This window comes from Cydia strobilella, chromosome 18 (assembly GCF_947568885.1).
Source record: "Cydia strobilella chromosome 18, ilCydStro3.1, whole genome shotgun sequence".
NCBI lineage: Eukaryota > Metazoa > Arthropoda > Insecta > Lepidoptera > Tortricidae > Cydia > Cydia strobilella.
Genome location: NC_086058.1, coordinates 11,961,539 through 11,978,878, shown reverse-complemented (window position 1 = coordinate 11,978,878; position 17,340 = coordinate 11,961,539). Strand labels below are relative to the sequence as shown.

Here is a 17,340-nt window from a genome sequence, read left to right as displayed (position 1 = left end):
GTGGAACGAAAATTTGATTATTTTTGCGCTCCGTCGCACGGTTTAGGAGATACAACCCTATAAAGATTTTTTCTTTGTTTTTATTTTTAGTTTTTCATTGTGTTTTCTGTATGTTACTTAGCAGTTTCTCAAAGGGGAACGAAAATTAGACTATTTTTGCACTACAACGCACGGTTTAGGAGATACAGCCCTCTAAAAAAAATTTCTTTTTTTCTTTTCTTTTTAAATGTTAATTAAGTTGAACGAAAATTGTATTATTTTACGCTACGACGCTATTATTAAATTATGTTAGATTTTGAAATTTTTATATTAAATATATCTACTTATATATAAAATTGAAGTTTGGTTATGGAATTTTATATTATATTATATACAAAAAAAAGAAATATAGGGCTGTATCTCCTAACCCGTCCGTCGTAGCGCAAAAATAATAAAATTTTCGTTCCCCTTTAAAAAACACTTTTAATATACAAAAAACACAATGAAACACAATAAGAAAAAAAAGAACTTTACACGGCTGTATCTCCTAAGCCGAGCGTCGTAGCGCAAAAACAATCAAATGTTCGTTCCACTTTAAGAAACCCTTAATTAATATAAAAAAAAAAAAAAAACAAAAAAAACTAAAAAATCTTTCTAAGGCTGTATCTCCTGAACCGTGGGTCGTAGCGTAAAATATAAAATTTTCGTTAAACTTAATTAATATTTAAAAAGAAGAAAAAAAAACAGAAATTTTTTTTTAGAGGGCTGTATCTCCTAAACCGTGCGTTGTAGCGCAAAAATAATCTAATTTTCGTTCCCCTTTTAGAAACCCCTAAGTAACATACAGAAAACACAATGAAAACTAAAAAGAAAAACAAAGAAAAAATCTTTATATGGTTGTATCTCCTAAACCGTGCGACGGAGCGCAAAAATAATCAAATTTTCGTTCCACTAAGAAACCCTTAATTGATATATTTAAAAAAAAACACAAAAAATCTTTATAAGGCTGTATGTCCTAAACCGTGCATCGTAGCGCAAAATAATAAAATTTTCGTTCCATTGCAGTGGACCCTTAGTTAACATTAAAAAAAAAAACAAAAAAAAAACAGAATAGTACATTTCGATGCTAGTGCGAAAAGTATGTCATTACTTCACGAGTACCGAGATAAGAATCGGGGCGAGTGAAGAATGACATTTCCGCACGTGTATCGAACGACGTTTTTTTAATACAGTTGCGAAAAAATAAGAAAAGAACAAGTAAGGAATTCGAAACTTTTATATTATTAATTCTGTGACATCATTGACATTGACATTATGAAGAGGTGTTTTTTTAGCTGGGTGTTATTATTATTGAACCCACTTCAATGAAAGATTTTTTTTAATGCATGTTCTATAAGACAATTGTACATATAAAACATTGTACTATTATTACCCAAATATCGTTAATTACGATTATTTGTGTATCGTACATTTATAAAAACAATATCGAATGTTGCCTTTGGAAATTTAAAGCAGAAATAAAAAACGCCTCTCCTTTGACAGGCGTTCCGTTCTATTCAGACAACTTATTAAGAACGGTTTTTCAATATTCAATATATAAAAAAATAGACGTATTATAATGATGAAGAGGTAAGTAATAAAATATGAAATATGTATATTTTTCGTATTCTTACTTTAACAGTAGGTTTTTATGTTGATTACGACGTTTCGCGAACTAGTGCTTTTTACTTTTCCAATTTTTTTAAATTTATACTTGTTCCAATTCACGACTACTTATTGATGAGTGTTAATATAGTTTCCTTTAAACGTCGTAATTAACATAAAAATCTACTGTTAATGTAAGAATACGAAAAATATGCATATTTCATACTTTATTACTTACCTCTTCATCATTATAAGTATTATAACACGTTTATTTTTTAACGTTGAAAAACCATTCTTAATAAGTTGTCTGAATGGAACGGAACGCCTGTCAAAGAAGAGGCGTTTTTTCTTACTGCAAGAATGTTTTAAGTTTCCAAAGGCAACATTCGATATTGTTTTTATAAATATACGATATTCAAATAATCGTTAATAACGATATTTAGGTAATAATAGTACAATGTTTTATATTTGTAAAACAATACAATGTCTACAATGTTGTATGAAGTGGGTTCAATAATAATAACAAAATCCATTCTAGTTGAATAAATGTTAAAAAACACCTCTTCATAATGTCAATGTCAATAATGTCACAGAATTAATAATATAAAAGTTTCGAATTCCTTACTTATTGTTTTTCTTATTTTTTCGCAACTGTATTAAAAAACGTCGTTCGATACACGTGCGGAAATGTCATTCTTCACTCGCCCCGATATCAAGATATCTCGGTACTCGTGAGGTAATGACATACTTTCCGCACTAGCATCGAAATGTACTATTACAGGGCTGTATCTCGTAAACCGTGCGTTGTAGCGCAAAACTAATCAAATTTTCGTTCCCCTTTGAGGAACCCGTAAGTAACATTCAAAAAACATAATCGAACAACAAAGAAGAAAACAAAAAATTAAAAAAAATCTTTATAGGGTTGTATCTCCTAAACCGTGCGTTGTAGCGCAAAAATAATCTAATTTTCGTCCCCCTTTGAAAAGCCCCTAAGTAACATACAAAACACACAATGAAAAACTAAAAAGAAATTATAGGGTTGTTGCATCTCCTAAACCGTGCGTCGGAACGAAGAGCAAAAATAATTAAATTTTCGTTCCACTTTAATAATATTTAAAAATTAATATTTAATATTTAAGAGATACAAACATTTCTTTTTTGTTTTTCATTGTATTTTTTGAATGTTACTTACGGGTTTCTCAAACGGGAACGAAAATTAGATTATTTTTGCGCTACAACGCACGGTTTAGGAGATACAGCCCTGTAAAGATATTTTTCTGTTTTTTTTTTCTTTTTTTTAATGTTAACTAAGGGTCCACTGCAATGGAACGAAAATTTTATTATTTTGCGCTACGATGCACGGTTTAGGAGATACAGCCTTATAATAGTTATTTACGATACAAGGGCGGAAAAGAGGAAATTTGAAACGAGTGGCGATAAATTAAAACACGACCGCAGGGAGTAATATAAATATTTCTTTCGTTTTTTTTTGTTTTTTCTCATATTAAAAAAGGGTTTCTTAGAGGGGAACGAACATTTTACTTTTTTTGCGCTCCGACGCACGGTTTAGGAGATACAGCCCTATAAAAAGATTGTTTTCTTTGTTTTTTCTTTTATGTTTTCGTTGTGTTTTTTGTATGTTACTTAGGGGCTTCTGATAGGGGAACGAAAATTTGATTATTTTTGCGCTATAACGAACGGTTTAGGAGATACAGCCCTGTAAATATTTTTTCTGTTTTTTTTTTCTTTGTTTTTTTTAAATGTTTATTAAGGGTCCACTGCAGGCGGACGAAAATGTTATTATTTTGCGCTACGGCGCACGGTTTAGGAGATTCAGCCTTATAAAGATTTTTTTGTGTTTTTTTATACCTATATTAATTAAGGGTTTCTTAAAATGGAACGAAAATTTGATTATTTTTGCGCTCCGTCGCACGGTTTAGGAGATTCAACCCTATAAAGATTTTTTCTTTGTTTTTTTCTTTTTTGTTTTTCATTGTGTTTTTTGTATGTTACTTAGGGGTTTCTCAAAGGGGAACGAAAACTAGATTATTTTTACTCTACAACGCACGGTTTAGGAGTTTTTTTTTTCTTCTTTTTTCTTTTTTTTTAATGTTAATGAAGGGTCCACTGCAGTTGAACGAAAATTTTATTATTTTGCGCTACGACGCACGGTTCAGGATATACAGCCTTATAAAGATTTTTTCGGATTTTTTTGTTTTTTTTTTAAATATTAATTGAGGGTTTCTTAAAGTGGAACGAAAATTTGATGATTGTTTTTGTCCTACGACGCGCGGTTTAGGAGATACAGCCGTGTAAAGATATTTTTTTCTTTTTGTGTTTCATTGTACGACCGGTCTGGCCTAGTGGGTGACCCTGCCTGTGAAGCCGATGGTCCTGGGTTCGAATCCCGGTAAGGGCATTTATTTGTGTGATGAACACAGATATTTGTTCCTGAGTCATGGGTGTTTTCTATGTAATTATGTATTTGTATATTATATATATCGTTGTCTGAGTACCCATAACACAAGCCTTCTTGAGCTTACTGTGGGACTTAGTCAATCTGTGTAAGAATGTCCTATAATATTTATTTATTTACTGTGTTTTTTATATATTAAGTGTTATTTAAAGGGGAACGAACATTTTATTATTTTTGTGCTGCGACGGACGGTTTAGGAGATACAGCCCTATTTTTTTTTGTTTATTGTTGTGTTTTTTTATATGTTATATAATATAAAATTCCATAACCAAAATTTTTTTTTTTTATATAAGTAGATATACTCAATATAAAAATTTCAAAATCTAACATAACTTTTAATAGAAATATCCTCATATATCATAAATATACACCATCCTCATAGTTACAATCACATTGTACAGTCAGCTGCAGAGAAAAGATACCACCCCTGTATAGAAGTTTGTATGCAAAGGTGCTAAGCGAATAGTATTGCTAACTGTACATCCTATCTAGTGGTCTTTAATTTACTGTACTACAAAAATAACTTTGTAATGCATACACTTTGTTTAGTAGACAAACATAATTTTGCGTGCAAAAATAACTGCAATGCGTACACTTTGTATAGTAGAGAAACTTAATTTTGCGTGCAAAGATAACTTTGTAATGCATACAATTTGTATAGTAAACAAACTTAATTTTGCGTGCAAGTAAGTGCCATACTTTTTAGATCGCCTGGCAAGGTTAAAGATACGACACGACCAAATGTTCTGGTTTATTACTTTTATGACCATTTAGATACTTAATTTTACCCTGTAAAAAAGAATTACTCAAATCGGACCACGGGTATCGGAGTAATCGGTGAACATACATAAAAAAAATAGCCACAACCGAATACAGAACCTCCTCCTTCTATGAAATTGAAGTCAGTTAAAAATTACAGATTGATTTTAGAACATTTTTTTGAATTTAGAGAAAAATTATTTTGCACGCGTCTGGCAAGGTTAGGTTACCCGCTAGCCCGTTGATCTATATATCAATACCGTTTGATCGCTGCCTCGGCGGCGCACAGCGCGGCGCGCGCGAACATGCCGCGCGTTTGAAATGTAACGTAAATATAAGCACGGAATGCATACGTATCAGTATTTAGTGACGCACTGATTTTATATTTCTAATCTTTTGTGTGGGAACTAAGATCATTGTCATGACCGTTTAATATTAACTCTACAAACTTTAATTCAATATTGGCTATACTGCTTAACCAGAAATCAATATCTAGAGAAGCACATTGTCTACATTTCTAATTTTTTACAGGTATAATAAGCTGATCCATAATATCGTAATTTTGCAATATCAGCTACTCTAATTATTTATTTACAAAATAATTCATGTTTTTAAGTTCACCAGAAAGCACATGTTCCAGATTTCTAAAAACCGAATATTGTGTATAAATTAAAGTGGTATTAAATATGTTAAAGTTTTTTGTAACTTTAATTTTATATTTACAAAGTTATTAGCAAAAATTAAAATATTTCAATATATCCGAACGCTCACCCTAAAAATTTCTAACTTTTTACGAAAGTCTTATTTAACATGCTAACAATGACATATCGAAAAAGAAGAAACTTTAATATTATCAAAACCCATTTTTGTTCCACCGCTGGTCTAATATGGTTTTACGCGTTTCTAAGTAGGTACGCTCTGCTCATATATAGTTACTTAAAACAGTTTCCATCGTATATGGAGGTCGAATACCTAAATTTATACACTGGACTAGACACCTGGACCTAGTTTTGTGAAGCTACAAGTTATAATTTTACAGGTGTAAACCGCGCTTGACCTTTTGACCAGTGTTGCCTGTTTTAAATAATAAAATTATAGCTTTATATGAAATGGGATCTAGTTATTTTCGTTAAAAATATATATTATTAAATAGACGTAAGTTTGTTGTAAGCGTGTACATATGTGTAGTAGTTGTGTAAAAATATTTTGCGATGTGCAATGAATACCTAATGTTAGTTTAGATACCAACAAAATTATTATACTTAAGATAGGTGTATTATTGAATCTGATATGCAATGAAATGAAATTTTCCATGATATGCTTGTCACGGTACAGTATTTAGAGTTCCGTACCCAAAGGGTAATAACGGGACCCTTACTAAGGCTCCACTGTCTGTCTGTCACCAAGCTGTATCTCATGAACCGTGATAGCTAGATAGTTTTCACAGATGAGGTATTTCTGTTGCCGCTATAACAACAAATACTAAAAATTAAAGTTGGACGGAACTCTCGGTGGGCGACTCGCACTTGTCCGGTTATTTATTTTGAACCTACACTACACAGGCATATTTGCGACTCGTTTCAGTAATACATTTATAAGAAAATACTAATTTACTCTTGAAACTTAGTCACTATAGTTCATATTGATAGATCCACGACATTGAATCATGTAATTGTAAATAAATCATATTGTAAAAAAATGTGGAAATAAATTATTTTTTATAACTGCTATTGATGTTATTTTTCTGGCTAGAAGAATATGACTCGAGATAATACTGAAGTTTAAGAGAGAAATCTGAAATTAAACAAACTTATATAATGTTACATATTTTATTAGACATTAGAATATAAATAAAGAGGTACTTTGGAGTTTCTTACAGTACAAATTGCTTGAAGCAAGCCGGCAACTCCCCGCTCGGCGGCCCGAGAGACGACCACACCCGAGTGTAGTATCAACCTGATAACCAAGGAGCGGAATTCTCATTGCAGAAATCAAATTTCAAGATCGACAATTCCAGTTATCGATGTTTTCGCATATTACCGACCACCACCCTTTTACATTATTTTGTAACATTTGAGCATAAAATGAATATATTTTCTGTTTTATCCATTATTTTGCTAATCCAAAAGTCTAATTTCATTACTTAAACGATGTCGTGTTAAGTGACAAATATTTATCGATAGTCGATAAAACAATCCCAATCCCTCAATTCCTCTTGACAATTGATTTTTGCTATGAGAATTCCGCTCCTTGCTTATAACTCTACAAGGGGTACAAGTGTCATACAAGTGGTAGCTTCTAGAAGAAGTCAGAAAGATGTTATCGCTTGTAGCTACAGATGTGGAAGTTGCGGTAAGTTTCCAAACAGTTGGAAAAGTTCCCGGAAATATCAGAAAAATTAAACAGGAAACATTCATTTTGGAAATGGAAAATTTTTGATTCTCATACAAAAATATGAGAAGTTTCCGAGATTTTTCCGTGTGGAAATTTCGTAATTTTGGAAACATTTCGACGGCACATCAGTACTTGTAACACAAACTACGACCAAAAGTAACAAATCAGGGGTCCAAGCCCGATTACAATCAATCAAAGAGTTATAGACTATGGTAGATGTAGAGGAGTAACTAACTAAGTAAGTAGTAAGGTGTAAGTATCTTGTCGAGTTTGCCAGCTCAAGTAGCTGGCGCTGAAAAATGTTTGGTAAACTTCTGACAGCCAGACTACGGCATGATTGTACGTACTAGTACGCAGGGACCAAACACCTACCGGTATATTTTTCATACAAATTAACCGGTATTCATCACCTATTCATCACTACCTATTCTAGAATATCAAAAAAATATTGTGAATGCTATGAGATATTTTTATTTAGTTATACTGGTAACGGTCCCTGCTTGTATAGAGCTGTACAGTCGCAATATATCGAAACGGCCAATGCGCTCACAAATATCTGAACACGCCTCTATTGTCAAGGTGTTAAGAGTGCGTGTTCAGATATTTTTGAGCACCTCGGCCGCTCCGATATATCTGATGGCGACTGTACATTGCCATAAATATCAAATTAAAAGCACGATTTTTATTAGATTTTCTACATTCAATAATTCTTTGCTATAAAAGAAAACATTTTTTATTACCGCAACCCACGTTCCTTTTTGTCTCCCAGACACCTAACCTTAACACTAAGTACCTACTTACATTTTTTTATAGCTTTAGCATTATCAATTTCGTTAACTAACATCAAAAAGGCAATTTTCAATATCAATTAAAAGACACACTACTCGCATTTTTAGCAAACCAAAGGGATCATAACAAAAGGTATAAATCACATAGAACCAGTCAATGCAACTTTAACACAAAAATAAGTAACATTTGTTCAGTTTTAAATCTAGCTATTATACGTATATTATATATAAAATTATAAAAACTCTATAATAATGAATGCTTTACTCGTAACCATCAACCGCCAAGAGTTGACTCTTCCGCAAAACCCAAGTGTCCTATTAGACCGCGAGCCAGGCGCAAATTTCGTCAGTCATCGTCTCCCGGGCGAAAACTCGTATAGCGGTTAACGGCTAGGTATGATGAACCCTCGTGAACGTCAGCTGCTGCTCCGTTGGTGGGTTAAGGAATAGCAGCTACCGAAACGCGTAACACGGTCTTTCCACCGCGATACAACCGGCTGACGATTTGTTTTATTAACAATAGCATCTAAACTATAATCTGAAAAAGTATCAAACGGGAGGCGATGACGCCGATGACTGAAAATATTTTTCTTTTTTACATGTTCATGTGACCAGCTGACGGTCTTTCCACAGCGATACAATCGGCTGACGATTTTGTTTATTCACAATAGCATCTAACATCTAAACTATCATCTGACAAAGGGAGGCGATGACAAAAAAATTTATAGACTATTTGCTGCGATTCCTCAACCCACCAACGGAGCGGCAGCTGACGTTCACAAGGGTTCATCATACATAGCCGTTAATCACTATACGAGTTTTCGCCCGGGAGGCGATTGGCCATGGAAATCCGTTCCTGGCCCGCAGTTTATATTCAGTCGCACCTTTTCTAACCAGACAAGGTAGGAATTATCTAAAGATAATCACTAGCATCAAAATTAAGAGGGGCGCTATCAATGTGCCTTAATATGGAACTGATAGATAATTACATTAATTACAAATCTATTATAAATAACAGACAACTTTGAATCGAAAAAAAGCTAAAAACCATAGAGTTCGAATTAAACTCAACTGTTAACTAGCTTCATGTGAAACTTTTAGGACAACTTCTCGAAATCTTCTGTTGAAAATGTGCATGCAATGTGTTCACTAAAGTAACACAAAACTTTAAATATAATCAACCTTCTTTTTACTAACATTATCCACTATTACTTCAAAAGAAGCATAAACTGTGAGCATAACTTGCAGTTATCAACATTCCTCCTTTACCTATGTTCAGTACCAGTCTTTGACCCACTCCGTGTGATCATGATGACCATATTAATAATATGTACCTATGTATTAAAGACTTTATATTTGAGTAATAAGGTTGAGAAGTTTACACATTATAAAATATGGCCATATAAGAAATACCCATCTTCAACCAGAATGAATGGGATAACATCCAAAATTTACCAAAAACTAATGAATTTATATATTGGTAAAAGTTCACGTACAGCTACAAAATTTCAACACAAGCGTCTAAATAAGTGCAAGACTACTGCATCATAGTCAAAAGACTAACATAACTGTTACATTTCTGGTCCATATACTTAAGAATGCAAAAATAAAGCTATTCTAACACAAACAATCGGACAAACGTATGGAAGTGGCAGTTGTCTCTAGACAACAACAAACTTAGTATAAATCATTTGCCTTTTTTGTTGAATGTACAAGTTTTAAGACAACTATGAAATCAAGACATTTGTCGGTCGGAAAGCGATTGAAATACACCCCGGCCTCTCTCTTAAGCTCCGTTTTCCTAGGGTAGCGGTGCCGTCATATAGCGACCGTCTCCATACAAAATAATACGGATAAAAACATAATGACAGCACTGCTATCCTAGGAAACCAGAGCTTTAGCACTAGATTTTTATGCTAGTGTACGACCTGAGTGCCGTTGGGCGGAGCGTACGGCGTTTATGTTATACAAATGCAACGATACGATACGATACGTGAGCAACGAGCGGCCTGGTTTACGCTGCACAGACCACTTTGCCGCTGCCCGCTCCGCTGGACGCGCGCCACTCAAACCGTACACATACCTAGACACCGAAGGTTTTGAAGCAAGACAAAGCACATGAAGACAAGTTTTGGAATTTAATGTGTAAAATTGTAAATTGCACTTTGCGACAATCGCGCGTGATACCTATTTGTGGTGAAAGGATCGCGTAAGCCGCTTGAGCTAGCCCTACTAAAAATGTAAACATACATTTGAAGGGGGAAATTCAAATTAACAAGCATCAAATTAAAACTAACTGCAATTAACAACAGCACTTGAGGCTTGTTTTGTAGCTTGTAATGCAAAAGCAAGCAGAGAGTTACACCATGTTTTTATATCCCAGATACTAAAATGACAGTTCAATAGACGGGTCCACACAGAACGAGCCGCCTCGCGAGAGAATTGCCGCTCAGTCGGTGGAGACGTGCCTCGGCCGCATTGCCTTGAGCGAGGCACGTCTCCACCGACCGAGCTGCTGCGCGCGGCAATTTCCTCGCGCGGCGGCTCGTTCTGTGTGGACCCGCCTAATGGACCAATTTTCAACCACAATGACACATTGGTTGAACAAATTGGGGCATTCAAACTGTCATTTTAGAATCTAGGATATAAAACACGGCTTTAAAGGCCTTTTTCTCAAAAATGGACGGCAAAGTCAACGTTGCCGGTTAAAAAGTAGGTCGCGAAGTGCGTTGTTTATGGTCAGTCGAAAAATTAAAAAGTTAAAAACATTGCAGTCTCGATTTCGGGACTGCAATGTTGCATACAAATTCCATTATTTGTCGAGTTCCAAACTTTTTAAAAGTTGAAGTGACCATATCCAATGAAGGCATAGGTCCATTAAACAGCCAAACAGATGATCAGTACTTATTATTATAATGTTGGTACCGCGACTATTTAGGTGTCTCAAATAGGTTGGCGTATTTTCAGCAGAAAAATACACTTCTATTTTTAATTAAAAAAAAAAAACGGCGGCAAAGTATATCTTATTACTTTTTTCTGTGAAAATATATACATAAGAACGTTGCTTTTGTAAAATATTTCTATTATATTTGTATTTATTGCGCCATTTTTGAGAAAAGCACTATATTTGACTCGGCTGGAAGGCTTCTTGCTAGCTTCGGATTCAATTAAACGGACTCCCAAGGTCGTCCGTTTAAAACGAATCCTCAGCCAGCAAGTAGCTACTTCCGAGCCTCGACAATAATGTACTATTGCTTGTATTACAAATTACAAGCTTTTATAAAACGGGCCCGGACACATCAAAGACGAGAGATATTGGAAACCTCAGTGACACAACTATTTTGTGGAAAGGCGTGAAGACCGTACCGTAACGATAATAAATAATACTAAGACTATAACGGTGACACTGCTGCCCAATGTCTGCCACGAGACAAATAATATTGAATACACTTTTCACATTTTAATTATTATGACGCTGATACAGTTTAATTTTGCCTGAACTATGGAGGTTTATTCACGCATGCAAAGTTAGGTTTCTTTAGTTAATTTCCCCAGAGCACTTTACTAGTCAAGATTTTTAGTTTATATGCAATCTACTATTAAATGTCACCTCTGTAGTAAAACGTTTTTGATCCAAGTCTAAAGGGACCCACTGACTATCAGTCCGCCTGGTACAGGAAAACGTTACGGCGCATTACACGGGGGGGAGGGTCAAAAATCTTCGAAAATTGCGTTACGTAATATTTGAACGCCCCCTTGTTTTTTTAGCACTAGATAAAGGGTAAACATTCTTGACAGTGGGTATTTTTATTGAAAAGTAAGTCGCAGCAATTATATAGCAAGGACATATATTTATGTTGTTTTGGTTTCATAAGTAATAGTTACTATTTTTTTAAAGCGTTTTTCAATACAAAGGCATGTAAAAATTGAACCTTTTTCTAATGCTAAAAAAACGAGGTATACTTTGATAACTAATGTAATTTATGCAGTAAAACTGGTTGTCAAAAGTTTACGTTTAACAATCCAGTTAAATACTAGCTACCGCCAAAAGCACGTCAAACGTGAAGCAAGCAGCTACTAAGCACGTCAATAACTCGTCGGTTGTATTATCTGTCGCAAAGCTCGAAGTGTTACATTATATGTTCTAGGATTAATAAAAATTAACAGTGCCCACGTGAAAGTCTGTCCCAGTATCTGTGAACGCTAGACAAAACCGATCCTTCATAAGGCATAGGGGTGTCAGAAATTATGCAAAATTGAACCCTATCTACTTTGAAATAAAGTTCAAAATCAGGTGGGAAATATATTCCCTCTGCCTTATAAAGGCTTAATAGTATTTTTTTAACAAAACCCACTATCATCCAGCAGTGCCAAGTACACAATCACAAGCTCACGAGCACGAGGTAACATTCTTCTTAGCGAAGTAGTCCATGAGGCCCTGCAGGCGTTTCTTGACTCGCTTCTGGTCGTCGAGCGTGCAGCCGAGGATGGCCGTCTCGAAGTTCTTGTCGCTGGCGGCGGAGTCCGCGGCGCTGGAGCACGCCGCCATGTAGGCCTGGCAGCGAGCGTGCGCCGTGCACGCGTCGTCTTGCACTGACACTACTAGCTGGTCGATGTACATGTTTACCTGGAATTACACTTTTGTTTTTACAGCCTGGCAAGAGTGGTAAGTCAATTTTGTCAGTAGAAATTTGACAAAATGTAGATGGGATTTTTTTTGACTCACTCCTATTTATATTGACAAATTTGTTTGTCATACTATGCTTACAACAATAAAATTATTGTTGCTAATGTGAGAATTTTTATCTAGGTACTTTTATTAATGCGAAGAATGAAGGAATTGATCCAGAGCGTAATTATGAAGTTTTTTGTAAATAACTACTAGTTTCCAACTGTGACTTTGTCTGCGTAAAAGTCGCTAAGCATTTTCACTCTTTCTTGTTATTTAAAAAGAAAACCTTTCTTAGTGGAGCGCTACAACATTTAAACAATATATATTTCAAGGGCCTAACTTCAACGGTTTAAGCTGTGTGGTGTCTGTGTAATAAAACTGTTTTATATATTTGGATTTAAAAAGACAAGCGGAAAACATATCTATTCAGATTAAGGGCCGATACAGAAAGACTGCAACCTGACTGCATTTTGTATGGGAACTGCACCGACTGCACGCCAACTGCCATGGGGCATTTTTATTTACCCAGTTTTAGGGTATTATTTATATGTAACCTGTCTCACACATTGACATTTCTGTGCAAGTGTATGTGTGTTAGCATGTGTTACGTGGTGCAGAGCCTCCTCCTGCTGCGGTTCACGGTCGCGCACGCACACCTCCACCGTGTGCGTCCGCGCCAATATACGCTCCGCGTATCGCGAGATGTATCTGGCACCTGCTATTGATGTGTGTCTGTGACTGGGTGTGAACTGCATGTGTTACCTGGTGCAGAGCCTCCTCCTGTTGCGGGTCGCGGTCGGTGCGCACGCACACCTCCACTGTCTGCGCCCGCGCCAATATACGCTCCGCGTACCGCGAGATGTCGTCTTTATCACCTGTACATATAAATTAGACAATCATAATCTCTCTTATGCAAATACGAAAGAATATAGATATAAAAAACACAGATTAATATTTAAGGAAATGGCATATATATAATGTGTATAAGGTACAATTTATGAAATACTAGCTTTTGCCTGCGACTTCGTCTGCGTGGAATTAGTAATTTGGGTAGCTTATTTTTTATCCAATCTGCTTTTTATCTATTCCCTATATATACTTCCACCCCCCCCCCCTTTTCACCCCCTTAAAGGGTGACTTTTGGGATTAAAAACTACCCTATGTCCTTCCCCGTGGGACTCAAGCTATCTCTATACCAAATTTCAACTAAATCGGTTCAGCGGTTTAAGCGTGAAGAGGTAACAGACAGACAGACACACTTTCGCATTTGTAATATTATATGGATTTCAGATCAATTTCTAGGCTATAATAAGTTTACACATGTATATTTTAAAACCTAGGGGTAATTATTCCCACGGCAGTTATCTAAATATGATTTATATTTGCTTGTATTGATTGCTTAACATAATTTTGAATTAGGGGTAACATCAGTCTCCTAAATAATTATCACCGTTTTAAATGTCATTCCCATGCACATGACAATAGTGGACACTTAGGAGGCATGTGCAGAGCATGCCTTTGTTTCATAATTAATTTAATTAATAGGGGGTGCACGTGCACAATTTTTAATTGTTATTATGAAGCTACTATTTTGATCTCTGAATCATGAATTAAATGTTCAAAGTAATCATGGCCATGGCTAATAATTATGATTGTGAAGTATGAATAATAATATGAATTTTGATATCACAAAAGCATTGTATGCAGATTCACAAAAATTTTAAAGGGTTATTTAAAAATATTTCTGTATCTTACATTCCGAGACTTCTGCCAGTAGCTCTGAGTGCTTGACACTGTCCAATGTGGAGAGCAGGGAGTCACGTTCCTCCTCAATACGCACTGTGTCACGTCGGAGACGCTCCACGCGCATCTCCACCTGGTCCAGCACTGCTATCAGCCTGTAAATATACAATATGTTATTGGTTTATGGCTCAAACTGTGGTATGTTAATATTAAAATAAATTAACTTAATTATTATTAAAATTAATTAGTTATAAATTATATAAACTTGACAATGGTTGCTGGAAGTTGTCAGCAATTATTTCTGTTTCATTAGTAAACACCAGTTATCAGTCTAAATCTAAACCTTTCTGACAGAACTTATGGACGGACTAAGTATTGGATAATATAGCACTCTAATGTTCAGTCAGCAGCAGAAGTTGCTAAGCGAGCGAGGTGTTTAAAATTACTTTGACACGCTCTTATTCTCTTAACAATAATGTCGTGTTAAGATCATTTTGGACACCTCGCCCGCTTAGCAACTATTGCTGCTGACTGTACATAATTTGATTATTTAGACACCAGATCACATCAATATGAAGTTTAGGCTTCTGAGAATGTTATATTTTGAGAAAAATTCTAGATAAAACATAATTAAGGTGCAATGAAACCAAAGCATTATAAATAGGTTTGCAGTCCATATGAGATGACCAGAGGTCGGCGGGTGTGAGCTACTTCCTTATAATTTGACATGCCTTACGTCATATTATAAGGCAAATAGCTCACCCCCGCCGACCTCTGGTGATGACAAAAAACTGGCATTTTCCCCATTGATTCTAACAGTGCAGAACAATATAATTTTAATAGTCCTTAAGTTGAGTGCACTCTTTTACTGTGTGCCTGCAACTTTCACTTAAGGAACATAGTAAAGAAAGTTGAATATTATAATCCTACATACATAATTACATTGATTGAATCTTAACCATTTTTAAAGCTTCTACAATGACTTGATGCTAAAGATGAATGATAATCAAAAGTATAATAGCCAGCCTCATCAATAATCTGCATTATTGCAGACACAAATTAAGTGCTATTAACACACAATCCATGGTTCAATTCGCACACAAACAGACACGATAACGAGTTCAATCACCTCCCGAGAGGCCCTAGTGACAGCTCCATGTTGCACTTTCACAGACCAAAACAATTAAACGCATATCTACGTATTATTCTAACTCCGACGCTTTTTTATATCGCTAATGAGCATGCTGTTGAGAGCACATGTTATTTAATCATTTTGAGACATAGCAACAGAGTTGAGCGAAGCGTAGGCGGCGACTAGGCCTAAACAGCGCGTTGACCAATTTCGGACGAGGTACATACATAACACGATGTTATCTTGAGATCAACTGCGCAGAAACCTAGTGTTCGATTTTTTGGGATAAAGGACATTGAAGGTGACCTGTCTTTTGGAGCCTGAGTTCCTAGAGCCGTGGATTCGTCAATAAGCGGCAGCCGCGACCCTTCGCCGGTGTAGCTCCAATCACTTGCGTACTGATCCACTTCCATTGTAAATGTTTACGTTGCCAATGTTCAAGTCTACGAAATTTCTTGTACACACAGATAATGGTTACGATAATCGGATTAAATGAAATGTAAATAATAAACAGCTCGAGCTCGGTCCTACACTTCACAATTTTTTACACACAAACGTCAGTTCAGTTTTGCAGCAATCGCAGCTGGAACAATGAAACGTCAAACGAAAAATCTTTCTTGTCTATGGTACATTTTAGGGATGTGAAAAAAAACTTGTACGGAACCTTTTTGAAAAAGAAAGTGACCTCTCTTTCTAGCCACAAACTTCAATAAACGTATAGTGAATGCACACAACGCATGTAGTTTTCGCATAGTAAGATGCGGGCTACATGAGCGCGATGTAGTTCTAACTAGATTACTAGAGCAAGTAAAGGCGCGAGGTATATGGGCATTTGGCATGTTATTTGTATTATTCCGCGCTTTTACTTGGTCCAGTAGCGCAGGATAACAGTACGCTAGTAACTGATACCACATATATTTTTATACTGTTTTTTACACATAATTTAAACGATGCGCATCCCCTGCCCTGGAGTGGTGTATTCCCATTTATCCCTGCCAGATACAGATGGAAATAGGTGTTTTCATATGAATCATTAACATTCGTCTCCGTCTCATGTATGGCGGCGGTCAAGTGGGGCGGGGACAAATAGGAATACTCCATCAAGCGCAATGTATGTTACACGCGCCGTGTGCTAACGTATTATTTGTTGGTTCATGTGGTTTTCGCTTCATAGTTTGTTATCGTGCTATGTGGCCGAGACTTTATGTTTGGCATACAATCTAAAGAAATGCAAATAGCATAAATATTTAACCTGCTAACAAACCTCCAAGCGAACTGTCGGAGGGTAGAAAAGCAAACAACCACTCATCCTAAACGCATACTTATATCGTCCTTTTTTCTGCTTCATAATCGTTCCCTTGGCTAGGCTTTAGTTTTGTTTGATAACATTTCAGTAATCAATAAAGACAGTAATACTTTTATTTACACATACTTTATTAGGTGTTTTTACAACTAAAATAATAAAAATACTTATAAGCAAAAACAAGCTTTCTGCATTTCCATAATAGGCTAGCCACCCAACTGTCACTATAATTCTCTAGCATTCTATTTATCTCTTTCGGACTGCGCTACTACTGAAACAGATGGCTGGCTTTACAATTGCAAAGCCTGACCAGTAATATATGATCAAACATTGTCAAGAGGGCGTTGTTTTTCATGTATAGGGTGATAGTTTAGTATAGTATAAAAAAATTAGTTCCAGTGAAATTCCGCAACATGGCGCGTGATCATATATTTCTGGTCAGGCTTTACA

The 17,340-nt window shown here is 35.6% G+C and overlaps 1 protein-coding gene and 1 long non-coding RNA gene across 3 annotated transcripts; both read right to left on the bottom strand.

Moving 5' to 3' along the window:
* Positions 1-6,668: 6,668 nt before the first annotated feature.
* LOC134749299 (uncharacterized) lies at positions 6,669-10,445 on the bottom strand. Its single transcript, XR_010128476.1, has 2 exons — positions 8,720-10,445; positions 6,669-8,571 (listed from the first exon to the last, which is right to left on the bottom strand). It is a non-coding gene; the product is annotated as an uncharacterized LOC134749299 (long non-coding RNA).
* Positions 10,446-10,615: 170 nt separating this feature from the next.
* LOC134749378 (BAG family molecular chaperone regulator 2) lies at positions 10,616-16,153 on the bottom strand. Of its 2 annotated transcripts, none has more exons than XM_063684297.1 (4): positions 15,894-16,153; positions 14,468-14,610; positions 13,475-13,587; positions 10,616-12,667 (listed from the first exon to the last, which is right to left on the bottom strand). In XM_063684297.1, exons 1-4 carry the CDS (start codon positions 15,998-16,000, stop codon positions 12,431-12,433), a joined length of 600 nt encoding a protein of 199 aa, XP_063540367.1. In that variant the 5' UTR covers positions 16,001-16,153; the 3' UTR covers positions 10,616-12,430. The 2 variants fall into 2 exon arrangements, with proteins under 2 accessions (XP_063540367.1, XP_063540368.1); XM_063684298.1 differs by lacking the exon at positions 15,894-16,153 and adding an exon at positions 15,585-15,844.
* Between the last annotated feature and the right edge of the window lie 1,187 nt (positions 16,154-17,340).